Source organism: Lonchura striata, chromosome 1A, assembly GCF_050655825.1.
Source record: "Lonchura striata isolate lonStrDom1 chromosome 1A, ASM5065582v1, whole genome shotgun sequence".
NCBI classification, from domain to species: Eukaryota; Metazoa; Chordata; class Aves; order Passeriformes; family Estrildidae; genus Lonchura; species Lonchura striata.
Window position 1 is genome coordinate 41,504,921 of NC_140741.1, and position 22,309 is coordinate 41,527,229.

The following is a 22,309-nucleotide window of genomic DNA, read 5'->3' on the forward strand; positions in this document are numbered from 1 at the left end:
CTACATACTGAGCAAACTAATAAGATTTCTGAGGAGTTACTTATCATAGAAGAAAATTCCAACTGTTAAGAAAATAAAGACGATGAGCAATTACATGCTTACAAAAAACACTGAAAGAATCTGAAGTAAAAACAAATACAAAACACTGATTAGGCTGAAGTATTGTGTGACTCCTAAAAGACTGATTATAACTTGCCACTGTGTTAATTTGTGAGTGAATTATTGCAATTATATATATTCATTTTTTGAAAAAGAGTAGAGAACCACATATTTCTTTGAGATTGTTGTATCTATTTACAGTCTAATCTGGACAGAATCTCTACCAATTCTAAAACTTGAATGTCTATAATTATCATAATATACCAGGAAATGAGGATAATAACAAGCATCTTGATGTACCTCTTCTAGCTAACTGTACCATGCCAGAGCTCCTAAACACTTTCTTCTGCCCCCTCTCTTCTCCTTCAGCACCTGGGGTTCCTGACTGGAGCCTGGAGTGGATGTCGGGGGTGATGCAGTAATCACTCTGCTCCCACACTGAAAGCCTTGGCAAGCAAGGTTCAGGAAAGCGCTTCCATGGTAAATGTTGAGATTTACTGACAGAGGCAACTGGTAATTCTCATACATTTTTATCTACCTATATCTACTTCGCTTTCCCTCTCCATCTTTTCTACTGGACCTTTTGGGTTGGTTTGTTGCTTCCATCTTCCATAGATCCTACATGTCCCACATTGCATTCCTTCCCTCTGTATTGTTGAGATCTTTTCTTTGTCTCTTCTTCACCCCTACAATAATCCCCTACTGTTGCCCTGCTGTCTCTTGTCTACCCCTATCCCTTCTTGATTTCAAATCTGATAGATTATGTATCTGTACTGCCTTTGATCTTGAAAATTTTTATTCAACTGATTTCAGTTACCTGCTGTTTGTAATTTCTTTTTGTATCTACCTTATAAATGCTTTATGTCCTTGCAAAACGATGATGTCATCTGCATGTTTGGATTTAGCAGGGAGGTTATGGAAAACACTGTCTGCTTCCATAGCCCAAAAATAGGTGTCTTTTTTTCTTTAATAAATGACAGAGGGCACTGAAGATACGAAGAAAGCCTCACACAATATGGCAGAAAATGTAGACATTTTCCTAAAGTGCATTTTGAGAGATAAAGAATCCTTACAATTGGATACTATAGAAAGACAGCTTTACCCTTGTGTCCTGGGAACACCTCTCATCCTAATGAAGCATCATGAGACACTGCAAGCCTCCAGAAGCACTCTGGCAGGTCCCTGTGTTCAAAATTAAACATGTTTTTCATTCAGCAGCCAATGCCCCAGTTTTTTCCACCTCCTTTGGGGATTGCACTCCAGACAGCTCACCAGAACTTTTTTTTTTTTTTTTTTTTTAATCTAGCAAGGGCTCTGTAGAGGTGACTGGCTCTTTTGGGAAGCGGTAGAGTTGAAAGGGACCTAAGTGTGTTAATGAGCATTAGTTGGTAATTAAACATGGCATGGTTGCAGTTAAATGCCTTCTCATTTTAATACATATTTTTTAAATGTCTTATGTGTTTGCTAAAGTTGTGATGCTTTGTTTGGAAGAAGAAGGAAGTATGTCGAGGTATGTAGTCATTCTCTGCTTTTTCAGACGAGAAAAGTGACTCGGCTGTTCATTTGTTCAGGAATGATTTTTAATTAGGCAGCAAGATCCCTCTCACTCTGCAAAGTAAAAAGGTTTGAGAGCTGTAGAGCAAAAGTAGATTGTGCTGCCTGAGCACTGCAGCCCACAGTGCTGCCTCCAGCACAAGTGCTGCTACCTCAGATACGCCAGAACAACTCCTTGGGCAACTGGGTGGTAACATTGCACAGTTCTACCACCTGACACACACAGCAATAACCTGTGTGCTGTCTCATCTCATAGCAGCCAGTTCTGCCAAAATTCAGCAGAGCGATGTGAAACAGCTTCTCACCCACAAGCTGAGATGAATCAGGAGGGATGGCTGTGCTATATATACAGAACCCACTCAACCGAAATAAGTGAGAGTAGGGAAAGGATTTAAATCCTGGCAGGGTGGATATTTTTGTCTCTGAATAAAATGAAGTATTTATAGCATTTACTGACACAATTCTTATTTACTGCAATTGGAGCTATTGTTCAAAGTATTTTTTTTTCTGAGCCAACAAAAAGGGATTTTTGGAGAACTAGAGGACATTGTATCTTTCCAAAATCGAACCTAAATTCTGCTGAAGAGAGGGAGGAGGGATTTTCCATCCCTGACTATAATGTCAGAGAACACAGTGCTTTTAACAGTCTCCTCTGTCAATACACTTGAACACAGTTATTATCATCATGAGTTGCTGTGTAATTACCGTTGTTCCCTAAAGAGTTCCTGTTTCTTTGCTATTTAATTATATGCATTATTTCAGCATAACTGTGCAATTTACTCATGTCATTTGGAAGCAAATGTTTTGGGCAAGGCAGTGTTATATCACAAAGATGTCACAGTCTGGGCATGGCTGCTGGAAAAGTATACAAAGTCATTTCTTGATCAAACGTACCACTGTCTTCTGGATGAATCATACAGTCACAGTAGTTCATACGTTGGTCAAGATAGATGCCTGAAATAGTTGTAGATGTCCTTTGTGTGACAGAATCTGAAGAAACTTTAGTGCCAACAGAAGTGGGAAGGTAAAGGCATTTAGTAAATCTTTCTTCCTGGATCCAGCTATAGTAAGCATATGTGTTTGTTGGCAATCTAAGAGCCTTTTTCTAGGGAATATTTCTAAATATCACTTTTCGGGAATCAGTGTTTAACTGTTGTCTGTCTTTTGCTGAGCACAGTTTTCATGTAACAGCCATAATTGTAGGGTGATATAGCCTTTAACTTTTTATTAAGGATTTATTCTGCTTTGAAAATGGGAAAAATGTGACATGCAACAGTTCCTGTAATTTCTGAGCCAGAAGATATTCTTGTGATGTTTCTTGTCATTTTCTTGCATTATGAGTTTATCAAAACACTCTTGAAACTCTGTTCTAAGGAGAGTTCACCGTTTGAGGTGTGTTCTTAAATGAACATCTTGGCAGTATTCTGAGAAAGAGGGGACAAGTAAAAGGCCCCAGTGGCCACGACACATTCCTAGCCATCTCAAGGGGAGGCGTGAGAAACATACACTGCAGCAGGCAGTCAGGCAGTGCTTACTTACAGCAGCTCAGATGAGAGGCTCTTTGTAGTAAGGGCAGGATTTATCCTGACCATACTTAGGGAGTCCAGTGTATTTGTACTTGTGCTTTATAATTTAAAATTGCCCCTTTCTTGGTGTTGGAAGTGGGAAATGGGACAGTTTCAAAGCAATATTTAAAATATGTGCATTTTGGAAATGAACAATTTAGTAAAAATTTTGATGTGGAAAGGACACTATCATGGTAAAAGGTGGATGTAACTGTCAGAGTCATCAATTCCTGGCATGAGAGGCTGGAAAGCAGAAGCATTGAGACTACACTTTGCAAATAATGACAGTGCAATATTAGAATCATAGAATCATTTCAGTTAGAAAAGATCTCTTGAGATCATTGAGTCCAGCTTCTAACCCAGAACTGCTCAAGTCTACCACTAAATAATGTCCCTCATCTACAGGTCTTTTTTTAGCATGCACCATGTCCTGGGATGCATATTACTGAAGGGTGTTTAAGTATGTATAAGCATACTTTATAATGAAATAGTAATAAAATTAACATACTGAGGGGACTGGATGATACCAGCATGTGCCTGCAGCATTCTGCCAGTGATAAGCTGGAAGCCTTGCTTTGTGTGACGTTCTTAATGAGTGCTAGAGCAGAACCGATCAAGAAGCAAGAACAAGGTGTGATGGATGGAAAGGATGTATTTATGTATTCATGAAGAAATCCATCAAAAAAACCTAGAGAATTGCACACTGCAAACATGATGACACATTTCCCTGAAGAGATAGATAATAGTCTCCAGCAGGAAGAAAAAAGCTAGCAAAATATTCTGATTGGAAGTAGTAACAAATCTTACAGAAGTGTCTGAAAAATCATTTATAAAATCTTAGAATATTCAAAAGAAGCTGCATGCTTTTTTAGCTTAGTTTTAGTATATATACAGACAGAGTTTCTAAGGAAACTCATAAAAAGTATAACCACCTTTATGAAGGACCAGTAATTCTATATTAAAAGTTTAAAATAGTGATATACTAGACAAAATAGATCTGAAAGAGATGCATGTATTTTAGTTTCACAGTAGTCTTCTTTTTACAGACTTTGAAGTCATGAATTGAAATGTAGTATTTACTGAGATGGAGGATAGAATCCAGAAGAGAAGTGTAAAAAAGGATATTCGCTTTTAACATTTACCATATTATACTATCACCAGAACATCTGAGTACTCTGAAACAGAGTGCTCTCTGAATAATAGATATAATTAATTTGATCCAGAAATTCTGATGATGCATTTATTATTCAAAAGATTCACTCTTATATTAACTCTTAAGTATCCAGTTTAGTCACATCATCTGCCAGGCCAAATGTGATATGAGATAAAGCCTTATGTCAGAGTTATTGACTCTCTCTTCTTTCTCTGTTACAGGCATTTTTAGTTCTCTGAATGATGGTATTGCAGTGCACAATTCCTTTTGAGATAATGGCTGAACAGAAAATAACCATTTGGTTTTTCATCTGTCATCTTATTACACCTTGTTTTGTCTACTCCCTGGCAGCAGGTAAGATGATCTCCTGTGTTAATTCCTTAAAGTGATTGCTAGTTTTAAGTGTTTGAAGGATACTTAGAATGTGTGTATGGCTTTAATTTATTTGTGCTGATACAACAAATTACTACATGTGAACAATGAAACTGGCAGGAAGCATATTTATTAGAATGGCTGCCATAATAAAAAGTTTGAAAAAAGACAGATCTGGACTTTAAATTTGGCAGTGTCTAATTTGATACACAGAGTGAAATCTTTCTCTAGATTATAAAATTATATCAGTTGTCTATTGTGCACAGATGATCAACATGTTTAGAATAATGAAAAACAAAATTCTGTATTATTGATACCATCTAAAATTCATAATTTTTCAGAAGCCCACTGTAGTGGTAGTTTTTTCTTAAGACAGTGGGGTAGTTCTGCATAATCTGATTTCAGTTTTTTATTAAAAATTACAAGGTTTTTTCATGAATAGAGGTGGCACCATAAATAATAAAACATCATGGAATCATACTTCTAGCATCTGCATTTAGAGAAATGTTCGCAATTGAAATTTTAGTTCCATTTTAAGAGATAGAGGGAGGTCTGTGAAAAGGCAAAATTCCAATTGTTCCAAACAACTTTGAGATTTGTAAAGCTTGTTTCAGATTTCCATGCTAATTTAAATGAATTCTGGGTTGTAGTTGCTGGGATGAATTTTTCTGTTAGCATAAACACAGCATGCACAAAATATTGACCAATATTTGAAAAGTGCAAACTATACACTACATTGTGTAGTAATGTTATGGTTATTTTCAAGGTAGGCTTTAGATCCTTCTCAACTTTGAGCACCACAAACTTGCTTAATCTGGGATATCATTTCAGGCATTGCCTCAATTTCACTACCATGAGTCCATATTCCTCATTACCGAGTAAAAAAATCTGACTTGTACTGTGATGTAAGCTCATTGCCTTTAAGAAATTAGTCCAGAGCTCACAGGAATTATTTCTGGTTTAGCAAGAACATTATATTATTCTATGGTTTTGAATGGTGTTCTTTAGTCCATGTCTTTAGTCCATGTCTGAGTTTGATGGAGGATTTACTGGTGCCTAATAAAAATCCATATGTTCAATATATTTGCTGTGTGTTTCAAGAGTTTTTCCCTTTATTAAGATATGAAGCTTGCTGATAGCACCAAAATTAAAACTTTAAACTCACCACCTTAATTCAATACTGGGCTTTTCCTGAAAGAATAAAAATAATAATTCAAAAAAGACTTTGAAGTGTTGTCAGTAACGTTACACACATGATTTTGTTATGGACCTGTTGACATCAAACAAAACAAGCAGCTGCAGTAGCCAAACAAGTGCTGGACACTGGTAAAAGAGGTGAGTCAATCAAGGAGAACAAAGGTTCAGGTAATTTCTTGACAGACAGGATCAAAGCATTAATGTTATTGTGTATTCTGCACATCACAATTGTGCCCATTGGCAAAAAAAACCTTGGCAGCAGAATGTAGGTGCTGGCAAGTTCCAAGAATGGCATTGGAAGATGGTGTGCTGTGAGGGTAACAACTGAGTGACATAGGAAGAACAGAGTGGGCTATCATGACGCTGTGTGCAGCATGAGTACACACTGACACTGTCATAGCAAGGCTTGTTTGATCTCTCACTGGACTGTTGTTCTTGGCACTCTTGGATTCCCACAAACTAGATAGGAGCCATTGGTGTGAGGGATTGTGAATTCAGGGCAGGTTCTCATAGTGCTGTTACCATACAAACACATTTCCTAACTTACCTCCTGCTACGGAATAAGTACTTGATTGCATTTTGCATGAAAAGTCAAAGGTAAGATATGTGACCATCTCTAAAGGCATGGCACCACCTTCCAAAGTGGAAGATTTCTAGTTTTACATTATCAGAGGGTGTTTGTTTCTGCCAGTGTACTACTGCGAGGCTGAGCAGTGCACATACTCTCTGCTACTGGACCTGCTCTAATTTGCATAAATCATTAAATAACCTTTTGAGTGAAGAGAAAATCTACTTCTATCATCTAGGATTTATGGCATCCATCTAGATTATATAAATCTGGTGTTGCAGTCTTTGCTTAGCCCTAGCATTTGAATCTTGCTGGAGGGTTTCTCATTTCAAATGGGTTTGAGAGCTGCTGGCAGTTAGTCTTAATTGTCTTGAATGTGTTTATTGGCAATGAAAATGCCATTGTATACAGAAAATATGTACCTGCAGTAACCAAGATAAAATATAATGGGTTGCTTGGAACTGTTCTCAGTGTGGTTAAAAATTGAAACCTACTGAAGAGAAAGAAGGAGCACAAGTAGAGTGATAAAGTTCTAGGAGGTGTTCTTCCACACAGGATGTTATCAAGGGGAATGCTGGCAGTGTCAACAGTAATGGAGGAAGTGTAAACTGGGGACAGTTTTTGAGAAAGATCATGAGTTCTCGTTAAGATAGCAATACAGACCAATTTCCAGAGTGAAGAGGCAAGGTAACTTTTTCTCACTGCAGGAAATTCTAAAAGCAAATTCCCAAAGTGAAATACATGTTTTTAGAATTTTAACGTTTGCTTTGGAGCAAACACCTTGATTTTTTTAGCCACTTCTGTTTTATGGTAATTAAAGGCAGAAATTGAGAACTGTTGCATTGACTGGCCATTTCTCATCAGTGGTGAATGTGCACTTACTTAACTGAAGGGAAGCAAAGATTTTTGTGAATTAGTGCATCAGAGATATAGACAGAGATCATCTTCTGCAATGAGACAGGAGCAGTATTTATTTTCCAGGTAAATTAGGGCTTGAAATGCAGTCTTGCAGATATAAACTGGTGAAAAAGCCATAAATAATTCGGTCTTCCACTTACTGATAGAACAGACAGTTGTTACAAGAGTTGCTTTTCAGAGTTCATTTTAAGTAGTGCAAGGCAAATGAGAGCGGCAAATCACTCCTCAGGGAGCATGTGATTGTCAGTTCACTGCCAAAAAAGTTATTTCATGCCTATTACTGATAATATTTGACTCTTCTCCACTTCTCCCTGACATTTCTCCAATGCGCTTCCAAGTTGACTTTGACTCCCCTTTAGATTCATGTCCTGTTGCTGAGTCTGAATTTCAAACTCTTCTGTCATCCTCTACTTCCCATGTAAATCAGTGAACTAAAGTATGTCTTCAGTTGGGATACTAATCTATCACCAAAATAATTAAGACTGTTCTTCAGCTACAGCTTGTTTTGTTCTTCCAAAAGACTAATGAAAATCTGCAAAGACCCTGTATTTTATTGTGCTTAATGAATAGTAAATTATATTTGGCTATTGAAGGAATCAGTGGTGAAAAATGTCCTTCTGATAATATGTTTCTCATAAAATGTTTTACTTTTTACCTTGGGATTTGACAGTGCAGAGCTAGACATTATCTGAGTTTGGGCCAGATCATGCCTTAGAAGGCAGCTTGTCACTCTAGTGAATTATTCTGAATTGTGCAAAATGAGGCAATAGTCCAGGGGTAAAAATGTTAAAACTCTAATGCTTTTTTGGCAACCAAATTTCCAAAAATCACTAGGAACTGAAACTTCAGAGAAGGCAGGGAAAGCAAGAAAGCCAGTAAGATGCAGAGCCTCTCAGTGCAAGACAGTTGTTTTGAGGAGTACATGGGGGTGCTGTTAGACAGCATGCTGAATTTCTGAGTGCGTCGCTGATATTTCATATGTACCAGGAAGGCTTGTGGGGGGAGATTGTGCAGAATAACTACTACACTTTAGCTTCATCCCTAATTTGCTGGTCACTGGCTTTCCCATGGGATCAACTCAGTCACTTCTGAACTAACACTTAGATTTTTAAGGAAGAATCACCTAAAAATTTAAATATTGAATAGGCAAGTGGAATGTGTTTAAAATACAATAATTGGTATTGGCTGACATTCCTCTTGGCAGCATAAAAAGACAAGAAAACTGTACCCTGCTATATACAAGTGGAGAAACTTGCTCTGTCAGGGGCTGGAGGTTTTCATACTTTAAACTTATTGTAAAGGAGAAACTATGTCAATTAACTCAATGTCCTCACTGGTACATAGGAAATAGAATTAATTCTCCTGCTCCTTTGGGTCCAGAAAAATAGAGGCAGCCTTCCCAAAGACAATCTTATTATTTTATATAATATGAAGTGGGAGTCCTGGAGTGGTTACCATTTCTGTTTGAGTGCTGTCTGGCTCTTGGAAAATTATTTGCCTTTAGCATCTTGATGACTTACACTGATGATGTAACACACTCTTCTCCATCACGGTGATGCTACGTTGTGAATTTTTTCAACATGAACACATTACTGCTCCAGCAAATAAGCGTCCCAGGAATGCCAAGTGCAACTTTTCCCACATGATTTAGAGAAGTAAAAAGCCAATCAAGCCCCCAAACCTTAAATTATTCATGCTTGGACATTTTCCAGAACAGTAGGTTCAAAAAGGCATTTCTGAACTGGGAGTTAGAATCTACATTATTTAAAGCTTTTTATCACAACATACAGAACTATTCACATTTTCTAAAGAGAGATAATAATTTTCTCCCAAAGAAAGGAGTGGATGAATTTACTTAATGCCCATTTACCTTGTCTGTCTTGTCCCTGCTTGGATCTTAGAAGGCCATTTCATGCTACTGCTGAGTGTCTGACATTTGTAAATAAATAATCATAATATGTTTGGTGATCACAGTGCTCAGAAATGTGGAAGTGCCATTTTATGTTCCTGCATGCCTGGTAGAGATACTTTAGCTCATTCCCAGACTATCTTGTTTTTGAGCATGAGCTTCTCAGACATGGGTGGGTCCTCATTTCTCTGACATACTGAAAACAGTAGAGGATCTGCTTCTACATATCTAATAGTTTCTGGTCTTGCAAGGCTAATGTGGAGCCTAAGAACTTAGTTAAACTGATAATGAATGACTCCAAGGCTCTTACTGCAGCATCCTTTAGCACTCAAGGTTAATCTAGCCATGCGCCATGTCAGCAGATCTTTGTCCCTCTCTCATGTTAAAATATGTAACTGAATACAACACTTTCAGGTAGATCAATGCTCACACCCAACGACTGTCTCAGGCAGCTGCTTTTGGCAATGTTAAGCACCAGGGAAATAGATAGGTGTACAGGAAACAGAAAGAGAAGGAGGCGACTCATTAGAAAATGTCACTTGGAGAATGAATGATATGACCACCTCCCAGAGGGAAAGATTGTAGTACAGGATCCGTAATCTCATCCATTAAGGAAAGATTTTCTTGGCCTTTGCACAGACTTCCTAATACATTTTAGTAATATTGGAAGGCCTGAGTCTTGTTTTCAGAATTCACTGAAGAATGCCTCTAATAGTCAGGTGATAGCTCCTGCTCCAATTTAAAATAAAAATCACAAGAAATTTACCCAAAACACTGTTTGAGAGGTCAGATAATCCATCCTCTTGTCTAAAGCAGGACCCAAAAATAGGAAATGTGCTCTTCATGACATCTTCAGTTTTCCTAATATATCCATTTTCTTCTTCTTTCTCTACTTCTCTTTTTCATGTAGGCACAACTTCAGTGAGCTGATGCTTTACTTGTACTCTTAGTCTTCCCTTTGTCACTCTGCAAACTTTGTCACACAGTCATGGTACTTCACTTAAAGTTGGAACATTTCTTGCAGATCTTTTCACAATCCCTTTCTCTTTTCTCCCATGTGCTGTTTCATATTACTGGTCCACACATGGTCTTGTGCCTGAGAATGAAAGGTTTATTGTTTGCCATACCTGAAATTCAGTGTGCACATTTTATTCTGTGCAGACAGACACCTGAAACCAGATTCATAATAGATTGCAGCAGAAGTGCCTTTCTAAAGTACATTTGATAGGTGTGAGAAGCAGGCATTCAATCAGTATAATTAATAGGCTTGCAGCATTAAAAATGCATGTCGTGAAATGCCTTAGTCTTCTGTAACATCATTTGAGTCCTAAAGTGAAGAGTCAGCTGCATGTGATATGGCTATTTGCTGCTGGAGACTGTTGTTATTCTGTACTCATATTTAAGAACTGCACAGAACATGCCATCAGGGTTCTGACTTAGTCATTCCAGTCTCTGAGCATGTACGTGAATCTTGTCTTTTCAGTCTGAAATTAGTTCTTCTTTTGGTCTAGCAATATGTAGATTTTTATAATGTGTTGTGCTTTAAAATATGAACAAAAGCAGACTGTAGTTCAAAAGCTCTGCCTTTCTAGCTGCTCTTCTTTGCTTCTTTGAAGGAATTCTCATTACATTAATTAGTTTTAAAAATTAAGTTGCCTGACCATGTATTTCACATTGTAAAAGTGTCTTCTGTACCTGCTCCAGTCCTCAAGGGAAATGGTGAATTTTTAACCCTAGATTTGAAGTTCAAAGGGAACTTGCTTTTTTATCTGCAAACAGTCTTCTTCTAGTGCTGAAATTCAGTGTTCATCTCTGATTAGGGAATTTAGAAACAATAAAAAAGATACCTGTAGAAAGAGTGTTTTATGTATATGTGGTATTTTTACACTGGTATAGTTCACATTCCTTAGGTATATAGAGAGACTCTTCTTTTACACCATTCCTAAAAATTGTCTAATTTAGTCTAAAATGTTTTAGGACCAAACACAGGACTTTTTGTATGAGTACATCAAATTATTTAAGAACATTCATCTTTTGCATTGCCAGTTTATTTACTGATCTCAGATTTTTTAAATTACAAGATGTAGCAAATTTTCACAGACAGCACAGATACTACTGAAAAATGTTAGGATTTTTCTATCATTAACCATTGCTTTTGAAAGTCATTTCTATCCTTAACCATTGCTTTTGAGTTATTAAAAATTATCCATCCGTCTCTGAAGATCTTAGTTAAAGCTGTGTTTGTTTTCTTTGTTGTGTTTCCCTTGTATTACAAGGTTCTTGGAGTCATTTTACAAGTATCTGGCATCTCTAGGATTTGAAGCAAGGTTCTGAACTTGAATGGCAAGTGAACCTGTTAGCAATCATGTATTCCTTTGTTCTGTGAATTTGGTTACAAGTGCCCATACTATTATTTCAGTCTCAGTACAGACCTGTAAGAATTACACAACTGTGTTGTCTCAAAATTTTATCTATATGGAGCATCCACAGCCTCCTCACAGAGTCATTCTGTACCTAGAATACATATTTGACATTTTCACATGAAAAAAAAAACGCTGTTACATCCTGGATTTACTGAGAAGAATTTTCCCAATACATTGCACCTTTACTCTTAGTCTTGCTTCTTAGACCCCAAAGAGCAACCTTGTGTGCTTGGAGGAGATAAAGGAGAAGGGAGTGCAGTAGAAGTGGGCAGACCCTACCAACTTTAAAACAGCATCCACAAATGAAGGATGAAGATTAAAAAATACAATTTGTGTTCAAACCTGTTTTACATTTATTTACTTTTAAATGCTTGACTTTCCAAACTGAAATTATTTTCAGTGTAGGACCTTTTTAAAAATGTGTATTGGAGTGTAGAAACTAATACTTACCTCAGTTTCAAAGGAGGGACAGGTGTGATCTGGAAACAATGTAGTTTTTGGCTTTGATACCAAACATAAGGGGTTTTTTGTCTGATGTAGTAAAGATGGTTTCTAAATACATAAAATCATTGTAGATGATTAGGCTATAAGATAGAAATAATTATGGGTAGTTGTTTTGGATGTAGACCCTTTTGATCAGAATTTGTTGGTGTCTGTGAAGTATGTTGGTCTCACTGTATTTCTAAGGGACACATCTTCAGTTCCGAATTATCTCCACATCTGGCCTAAACAGTGACAAATAATTAATTTCATCAGAGAAGGCACAAGGTAGTATTAGAAGAAATAATACTATATAATAACACTCACAAAGTGTGAGTTACTTTTGTTCTCAGAAGGCAGGAGTCAGTGAATGACAGACAGCACTTCTGTTACCTGTACTGCTCCAGTTTTGCTGAAGAACATAGAATTTAACTTTAGATTACTCATTATTTTACCTTCACATTTTGATTCTTGAATGTGTGATGTGAATTCGTCTTCAGTTTGACTGCTAGTTAAAAAGTGATTAATTTGAAACTCTATTCTGTTTTCAGAGGAAGGAAACAAAGGCTATGGACCTGTTTTTGAGGAGCAACCTATTGATACTATCTATCCAGAAGAATCTTCAGATGGACAAGTTTCAATGAACTGCAGAGCTCGAGCAGTTCCTTTTCCAACTTACAGGTAACATCTATTTTGATTTTCAAATCTTGCATATTTTATGCAGCAGCTATTTCACATTGTTTTATTAAATGATTGACTGTCTTAAAAGGTTGGAGCGAGGTTTTCAAGGTGGGGAAAAATGTGGAGGTATGCAATTTTTGGGTAAGACCCGAACTTGATTCAATTTGCCGAAATGTCTAATCAGCATTGAAACCAATATATTGTGTTTTCAGATTTTGAAATACTGATCCATATGTAAATTTAGAAAAGAAAAAATGACCTTTAAAAAATATTGAGAGGCTATCTTTCCAACTTAGGCTGAGGTTGGCGGACATTTGAATCTTCAGGTGTTTTTTGATTCAGAATGGCTTTTTTTATTCTATTTTGCTTTGAAAGGAGAAGTACTAATTGTTGAACCTGGATGTTCTACAACCTGTGTTGGTTTTGCATCCTCTGTGTAGCAGGGCAGTGATCAAGAATGTGTCAGCTATACTACTGAAGACATGAAGAACTTCATTCTGAGAAAACATTTCAGCTAGTTTTAATACAGATTCCCACATTACTTCTTTCACAATAATTATATGATTGTAGAAAGCAATGTTTTGTTGTGCATTCATATGAGTTTGTCAGTCATTATCTGCTCATAGTGTGAAAGGAAATGTACTTAAGATTATCAGTATTAAGACTGCGACTAAATTACAACCTGATCAGGCAGAAAACTGCTGTCATTGTACTAAAGACAGACACAATATCTTGCCAGCAAAAGAGATTAATTTCAGTAAATTACCCTATGACCTGGCCCCAGTACTCACTTATGTGTGTTCCCAGACTGGTTTCTAGAATGGAAAAACCAATCAAGTCTGCTAGCTATTATTTTAAATCTATTACAGTGTTGTGGTGAACTATGGTATTCCTCCATCTTACTTCATCATCATTGCCAGTTTTAAAAATTTGCAGGTTATCTACCTGTACAGAACCACCATTTGAATATGACATTTTGTTGCACTTACTTCTTCTTGCCATGCTTGGCAGGTGTGGAGAGATTACGTATGCTAAGATTTTATACCCTTTGCTGTACTTCCCCATCCCTTCCAGATGGTCCAGAGACTCCCCCAACACTGTCTGCAAGACTGTAAACTCACCATTTATAGATGATTACAGGTTTTGAATAAATTTTGGCATTCTTCTTTATCTATTTTGGGCTCAGCAAAATCTGAACTAGTAAAAACACTGTCAAAGAATTGCATTGCACCTCCAGAACTTCTCTGTCTATGGGAGATCTTACAATTAGCACGGATAGGTGATGAGATGATAATTGCAGTACAGAATAAGTCCACTTTTCTTATTTCCTGACATGTTAGTTTTAGTATACCTCAATATGTTATCTTCATCTCAGCCCTCTACCAGTTATTGAGTCAAAATTCTTCTATCTCAGAGGTAAATAAGTCCTTCCTGCCGTTTTCATTGCAGAATGAGATGTCCTCAGAACATTTGTACCTAGATATTTCTGAACAGAGGATATATTTATTTTTTCTAACACTGACATATAGTATGTCTCACAGGACTGAAGTTATATCTCTAGAACTCCATTAGATCAAAATGGTATTTGCTGCATCTTTAAAATTCTTCTATTTCATTAGTTCTTTTATTTATTTTTTTTTTGTTTCATTCTATGACAATAGCGAGTTCTACTTCCAGATGAGAACTCTGCATATTTTGGTACTTCAATAGTGATTGAAAAGGTGGTTGTGTGTATTATCATTGTCAAATACTAATGGCTAACCTTACCTTAGGAAAAAGAGAAAATATTTATGCAGGAATAATTTTATGATATTTAAACGTAATTAAGTTGCATCTCTGCTATTTGTGCAAAGGAACCAGGCAGTTCCTTTCTAAGGTAACAGGCTCCCTCTTGTGGACCCAGTGATAGACACAAACATTAATCATGAGTTCTGATACCCACTCTGTGTTTTTTAACATTTCTTAAAACAAGTAGAAGTTGGTCAGAGCAGGGCTGCCGGCTTCTGTCTTAATCCCTCAAGTGAAATTTGTGGTAATTCAGTGAATTGGCTCTGGGGTTTAACCATAACTAAGGGAAGAGAGTCCAGCAATTTACTAAAGCAATAGTAAGTAGGTCTTTTATGAAGGATGCAACAATTTTTGCACTGACTTTACTGGCACGTTATGTTTTATGAAGTGTTTTCATTAACTGCAGCAGGTTTAAAAAAATTTCTCATTACCCCAAACTTTAAAAGTGCAGAGGGAGTATATTGTTATCCAGTCTGGCCTTAGATATTTATTTGAGATATGTTTAAAATACATGTGTTTGGTGACTGGCTAGCTCATTCACAGCCAGCTCAAACATCTCTTACTGCTTGGCCAGCAACTATATTTTAACAAACTATGTCATGTCTCCAAGAAGGAAGAACTGACACTGTTATGTTTAAAAGACTTCTGGAGTTCAAATCTGTGCCTCTTTTTGAAGGATAACTTAAAACTTGTATAGAAGTATATTAATAACTTCCTGCAGAGTTTGTCAGAATTTATGAGTTATTTTTCACATCATTTTTCTTATCAGGTTTGCTTTTTGGGACCAATCTTACATCTTGCTTTTCTTTTTTAATAGATGGAAACTCAACAACTGGGATATTGATTTAACAAAGGAGCGCTACAGTATGGTGGGAGGCAGACTTGTTATCAACAATCCAGAGAAATCAAGGGATGCTGGAAAATATGTCTGTGTAGTGTCGAATATCTTTGGAACTGTCAGAAGCAGTGAAGCCACTCTGAGTTTTGGATGTAAGCTGTTGGTTATGTCAGAATATAGAAAAATTTTGGTTAGCTGTGAATGCTCAATATTTTACACTGAGGTGTATTCTGCTAACATGTGCTGTATCTGTACTACTGTAAAAACAGTATCTTAAGTGCTGTAGTCTGCAGAGATCAACACAAAATAAGTTTGTAAGCATTTTATATTCTGAATGCTAATGCTGAATGCTAATTCAGCTGATATAACAGCCTTCCTGGTGAGTTATTGTTAAATTATTAATTGAAGAGACTCATGGAGCCAGATCTGGAGATAATAATGTCCAGACTCTTTTAGAATCATGGTAGGACTTGAGGGGAAATAGTCACAGAAGAAAGACTCGAGTGAGGGCACATGGTAATGAGGTGGAGTGCAAGCAAGATGTGCAGGAGGAAGGCACAGCACTTGCTAGTAAAGTATGCCCCGACTCTAGGCTACAGTGAAAAAACCCTTCTGGGGGAAATTTCTCTCAGCTTCATGTCAATTTCTGTCAACAGCCGTGAGCTAGGCTTGTGAAGACATGTACATGTACGGACCTGCATATCACCAAATGAATTGAAAAAATTGGAGTACTAAATGAAGACTAATGTAAAACTTTATGGACTTAAGACAGTGTTTGGGATTTTGGGTTTTTTTTTTGCTTAGGTTGCCAGATATATTTTATCATCAGAGGGCAAAGAAAGGAATCCTAGAAAAAAGGAATCCATTCTAATTTCACAAAGCTCTAGGTGCCCTGACACTAAGGGTTTGGTGCCCCTCTTGTCTTTAAACAGGTTCTGTAAGTAGAATTCACTCCTTCCTGTAGACGATCAGACATCAGTTTTTGGATAGTATTTGTGAGACTGTGGGACTACAAATATTAGGGAAAGTTAGGCGCTATATGAGCTGATGAATCATATCATCGTTACACAGTCTGTATTTACCCAGTGTATCTTCTAGAAAAAAAAAAATTTGAAGGTCAGGTTCTTACTTCCTTTTAATGGAGAAAACATCAACATTCCATTTATGGAATATTTATTTATACATGAAGCAACCAGTCAGTTCTGATATTCAATAGGATAAAGAAAATAAACCAATAAACCTAATAGATTAAAAAAAAAAAAATGGAACCAAAACAGTATAAGGCATGTTTTCTGCCTACCAGGTCACTGGCTGCATGAGCTGAATGTTGATAGTATACTGAAAAATTATGCTGAACAGAACCCTAATATACAGTGTTTTAATATGTAAACTAAAATAGGATAAAGAAGTAAGGAATAGTGAAAATATAGCTGGAAACTGATAAATATCTGTTTTAAAAAGCCTGCTTTTATTCTTTATTATACTGTTGTATTTCTTTCTTTCTCCTTTTTAGTGATCACCCATAAACAAAATTATTTCTACAATCACTGTTTCTAAAGAACTGAATAGAGTTGCTAAAATTAATATAGAAAATGCCTGATATAGTGTAAGCTTTTTCTTTAGTGTAAGCTTTTTCTCTTTTGCTTATGCATAAACTGATTGAAAAATGTCAACAACCATTTAGAAGATTTCAGAATTCTTGACCAGCTTTAATTTTGTTTTGCTGTTGAATTTACTCAAACTGTGGAACAAAACCCACATTCTCTCATATACTTCATCAATTAGTCCATCTGAGAATACTGTACATGCTTTTTAGATCCAGTGCCTTAACACTCATTAAAATATTTTAAACCAAACTACTTTTAGAAATAAAGTCTGCATTGCTTTTTTCTTTCCCCTGGCATTTACAATTATGATGATAAAAATAACAAAGCAAAAATTCATTTGATAGTGACAAATAAGCAAAACATGTATTAGGTGTCAACAAGTTTCTAGCTGCCATGTATTGATGTATTTCTATACTAATTCCTACAGGACAGAAAATAATGATTATAGTAAAAAGTTACTCTAGTTAAAATCACTATTCTCCTCCCCTTGCCTTTTTAAAAACTAGATCTGGATCCCTTTCCACCTGAGGAACGTTATGAGGTTAAAGTGCGAGAAGGTGTTGGAGCAGTGCTTCTTTGTGAGCCCCCTTACCACTACCCAGGTAATTCAGCTAAAAGTGCTTCATTTTCAGTGTCTTAAGAGTAAAAGATGAAGTAATATTTATTTTTGCAAGTTTCCTTTATATTCACTTAAACAGTAACTTTTGTGCAGCTTGAGAATCACCATTTAGGTTAGGTTTCTGTTTTGAATGTTTGTTGTTGACCATATGTTGACTGTTCATTCTATGTAGTAAAGTCACCTCAAATGGGCTTCTGTTAAAATCATGGAACAGCAGAAGAGCCCCAGAAGGTCAGAGGTGAGGTTATTTATTCTCTGGAAGGGACTTTTTCTCATCATTAACTGCTGAAGAGCCCTGCAGAGATTATACCCATAATCTCAAGCATCTGGAGTTCCATCATGAGGGACGAAATTGGCTGTTAGCATCTCTTTTACCTTGTAAAATGGAATAATGATTTAGTTTTCTTGCTCAGTTCAAGCATTGTAAAGAACTGAAGAATGGATACATGTTACTAGTTAAAAGTCTAAGGTTTTGTCCAAATCACAAGACTGGTGAGAAGTTCCCAGCTTCTCTGTTGCATAAGGTCAAGACCCAGCTGCCTCTCTCATCCCATCCCATCCCACTCAGTTCCTGTTGGGATGGTTGTGCCCAGGGAAAGGTGTGCACAGTGTACCCAGGTCCCCAGTCACCTGCACTGACAGCAGCAGTGCCCAGTGGCTGCTGAGACAGGTATAAATCTCTCTCACATAGCTGCCTCTCCAAAAAAAAATATCTGTAACCTAGAAATTAGATTCAAGTCATTTGTATGCAGACAGTATTCTGTGGTTTAAATAGCTGATAGTGTTGGGGTTTAATATTGACTAAAATATTTTCCTTCAGATGACCTCAGTTATCGCTGGCTTCTAAATGAGTTCCCAGTGTTCATTGCTTTGGACAAACGACGATTTGTGTCACAGACAAATGGCAATCTTTACATTGCAAATGTGGAAGCATCAGATAAGGGCAATTATTCATGTTTTGTGTCCAGCCCTTCAATAACAAAGAGTGTATTCAGTAAATTTATTCCACTTATTCCGCAATCTGATCGTAAGTATTTATTGGAAATATTATGCACAGCATTTTAATTATATTAATTATATATATTTGTATTATAATTTTGTTAATTCATAACTACTTTCATTTCTGTAAGGAGAATTATATGGCAAGTTATAATGGCTACTGCTCAATGTTACTTGGTGTTTCAGATGCAGAGGTACAAATCATTCCCATCCACCATGAAATCTTTGTGAAAGAAATCTCCATTGATTAATTCACAAATTTCCTTTCAAATAATTGAGAAAAGAGTTCTTATCCCTAGAATCCCCATTTCTTTTATGTGATAAGCCCCTGATCCTAAAATCTTCAGTATCTTGGCATTGGTTCAAAGGAATATGATTGTAAAGTAGAAACTTCATGTAAATGTTGATGAACAGCTTCAGGATTTACTTTTTTTCCCTCAGAAAATCCCCTATGAAAGAGGAAAATCCTTTTCCCCTGATGAAATTTCCTATCCAGTGGTGGCCTGAGTGCTTTGTGTCTCACGGTCAATCTCCTAAAACACCTCTGTGGCTTTGTGTTATTGGATTATTTGCCACCATTTCTTCAGGAGAACTGCATGTTTTCCAAATAGGAACCAAAGTCCCTTTTGACACTTCAGATTTTCCATCACTAGATCATCATAAACTGATCATCAATTTTTCAGTGACCCTTTTCTCTCTACTATTTTCCATATTACTGATTTAATTAATATAATTTCAAATTAACGATCTTTGACCAAATATTCCAGTATTCACACTGCCATTTTCATCTAGAACTGCAAGAGGCTTTCTACAGGGATTGCTAGCAGAGAGATTTGATTACATTTACATCTCTGTAAGCTCATTAAACTGTAGATGTGCTTGCTTCCTTCATACCCTTACTGAGGTAAAATTGAGCTTAAATTCAAAATAATTCAAAATATTCTATCCAGTAAAAAACTTGTGGAAAACAGACTCAGGTTTTTGTCTACTCACAAACAGAGTATGTATTCATGCTTCAAATTCTGTAAAAAGTCTTAGGATTTATCATCCAGAGAAAGATAACTAGTCGCTGAGTAAAACCATTATGCCTTACTAGTAAAAGTTCAGTGCTTCATCAGACTTTACAAATTGACAGGCTGTTTATTTAGTGTAAAGAATATTTTTTTCTGGAATTTTAAGAAAAGTTTTAATCAACTGTGAAAATTTTAATAGCTGTATAACTTTCTGACATGCATTTTCTTAGAATATTTTTTTTCATATTAGGAGCAAAAGTATATCCTGCTGATATCAAGGTGAAGTTCAAGGACACCTATGCTCTCCTGGGACAAAATGTGACACTGGAGTGTTTTGCGCTTGGAAAGTAAGTGTGTTTTAAAGTTATTGTACAGCACAAATTGCTTTCATATTTCGTGGAATGAAAATACATATTTCATGATCAAATGCTCTTTTTGTAGTCTGCAATTTAACCGCCAGTTCTTGAACATGCTCATTTGTACTTTGCTGTACCTTTTCAAGTCCCGTTCCTGAACTCAGGTGGAGTAAATACCTTGAACCCTTGCCAGCCTCTGCTGAGATAAGCATGTCTGGTGCAGTTCTTAAGATCTTCAATATTCAATATGAAGATGAAGGACTTTATGAGTGTGAAGCTGAAAACTATAAAGGAAAAGATAAACACCAAGCAAGAGTTTATGTACAAGGTAGGAAGAACAATTTTATTCTTGATGATCTGTGTTGCTTTTACTTAGGTTGGAAGTGTCTGTGTTTTCACAGTTGTCGTGTTGTTTTGTACCATTATCCTCACACACTGCTGTTCAAGTTAATAGAACAGCATCAAATTCTTGCATTAAATGCCAGACATGATATTTATGTATAAATTAAAAGACTACTCAATTTGTCTGGTTAGATAGCTGGTATATACACTTTAACAGTTCTGTGTTTATATATATATGCATAATGTAAATTAAATCAATTTATAGTACTCAAAGTGAAAGAATTTCTAAGAAAAAGAGACCATTAGGTTTGTTAGGATTTTTTGTTTCCTCCTATTGCTTGTATTTTCTGTCTTAGCTCTCTGTCTTATTAGCTATGCACAGTTCTTTTTTTCTCCACCCTCTGTTACTTCTATTGATGCATTTGCTTAAATTAGATAACCAAAAATTGTATCTTACTGCTCATAGTGAAATAATCCAAAGTAACTTGGTTTCTTGTCTGAGGTTTATGCCACAAGACCATGACATGACAATGTCACATGTAACATCTGAACCACCCTCAGAAGATTTATGTTTCTTTCACTGTCTGTACAGAAGACTTTCTGAGTTAAGATCTTCAGTTAGGTGCTAGAACTTCATTATGTCAAACTCAGAATTAGTGTGGGAAGGTTATTACTGCTTATAATAACTAAAGCTAATAAATTGGTTTGTTTGCTTAGCAAAAGCAAATATGCTGGACTGTTTTCAATATTAATTTCTTACATATACTGTTTAGACCAAGAGCTAATTTCTTGGAGATCATTTTAGTACATCCATAGTTTGGCACAATTTCATGTCATTTAACGATCATTTTCACTTCTGAGTAATTTCCACACAGAATAATCTACAGATCAATTTAAGTGGTGATATCTTGTCTTCTGTCTTTCAGGAACTATTATTTAAATTCCATGTTTTCTTCTCATAAAAAATAGTTGGAAGCTTTTTTGAATCTCTGTTGTAAGACAAAAAACGTTTTTGTGCTGGTGCATTGCTGAGTTATCTTTACTTTGAGTGGCCTGTTTAAGTATAATGGAAAAAGCAGTGGAATTAATACAATATAATGCTAATTAAATATGTATGTGCTATATTTACAATGCATCATGTATTTTATTCTGCAGCTGCTCCTGAGTGGGTAGAACATATCAATGACACAGAAAGAGACATAGGCAGTGACCTGTACTGGCCTTGTGTAGCTACGGGCAAGCCTATTCCAACAATTAGGTGGCTGAAGAATGGTGCCTCGGTGAGTGTATTGCTGTAGGTAACACAGGCTTGAATGGTTACCTCATTAAAACAGTTTTTTGAAGCATGCATTATTAAAAGGTTAAAGGAAAGTTAATTATAACGATCCAAATATTTGCTGATGTCACTTGCATGAGGCATTAAAATCTATTTTTAAAAGTTTCATCTCAATCTTTTATTTCTTCAGGCTATTTAGTATTCAGCTTTGAATTATGAACTTAAATTTGACCATATGTTTAGGAGGTAGATGCTCCTTTTTCTCCAGGTCTGTTTGAGTAAATGCTCTTCACTCTGGATAAAAAATGTCAGCTTTTCTTTAAAATTAATCCATTTTGCCACATTAAACATGAATATATCTTTAAAAATATAAGACAAAATAGTCAGTGGAGCTATGGCAATAAAGATTATTCTTTAAAGAATCAGTCGTCTTTCTATGTCCTGTATTTTTTCCTTTTTTTTCTAGACACAGAGTGTTGCAAATGTTTAGGTGATGTTTAAAAGAGTTTAAAGAAGTACTGTTTGATAATTTAATTCTATTACATTGGATAT

At 36.1% G+C, this 22,309-nt stretch overlaps 1 protein-coding gene across 2 annotated transcripts in view; it reads left to right on the forward strand.

Annotated features, from left to right (window-relative positions):
- Positions 1–22,309, forward strand: part of CNTN1 (contactin 1) — a 215,760-nt gene that overhangs the window by 137,627 nt on the left and 55,824 nt on the right. Inside the window, exons 3-11 of one of the 2 annotated variants that reach the window (XM_021545291.4) lie at positions 469–612; positions 4,593–4,725; positions 12,790–12,919; positions 15,525–15,697; positions 17,659–17,754; positions 18,592–18,798; positions 20,034–20,130; positions 20,286–20,467; positions 21,637–21,761. In XM_021545291.4, coding sequence (XP_021400966.1) covers positions 4,611–4,725; positions 12,790–12,919; positions 15,525–15,697; positions 17,659–17,754; positions 18,592–18,798; positions 20,034–20,130; positions 20,286–20,467; positions 21,637–21,761 — 1,125 coding nt within the window. In that variant the 5' untranslated portion in view covers positions 469–612; positions 4,593–4,610. The remainder of the gene's footprint in view (positions 1–468; positions 613–4,592; positions 4,726–12,789; positions 12,920–15,524; positions 15,698–17,658; positions 17,755–18,591; positions 18,799–20,033; positions 20,131–20,285; positions 20,468–21,636; positions 21,762–22,309) is intronic. The other variant, XM_085569439.1, reaches the window with a different exon arrangement.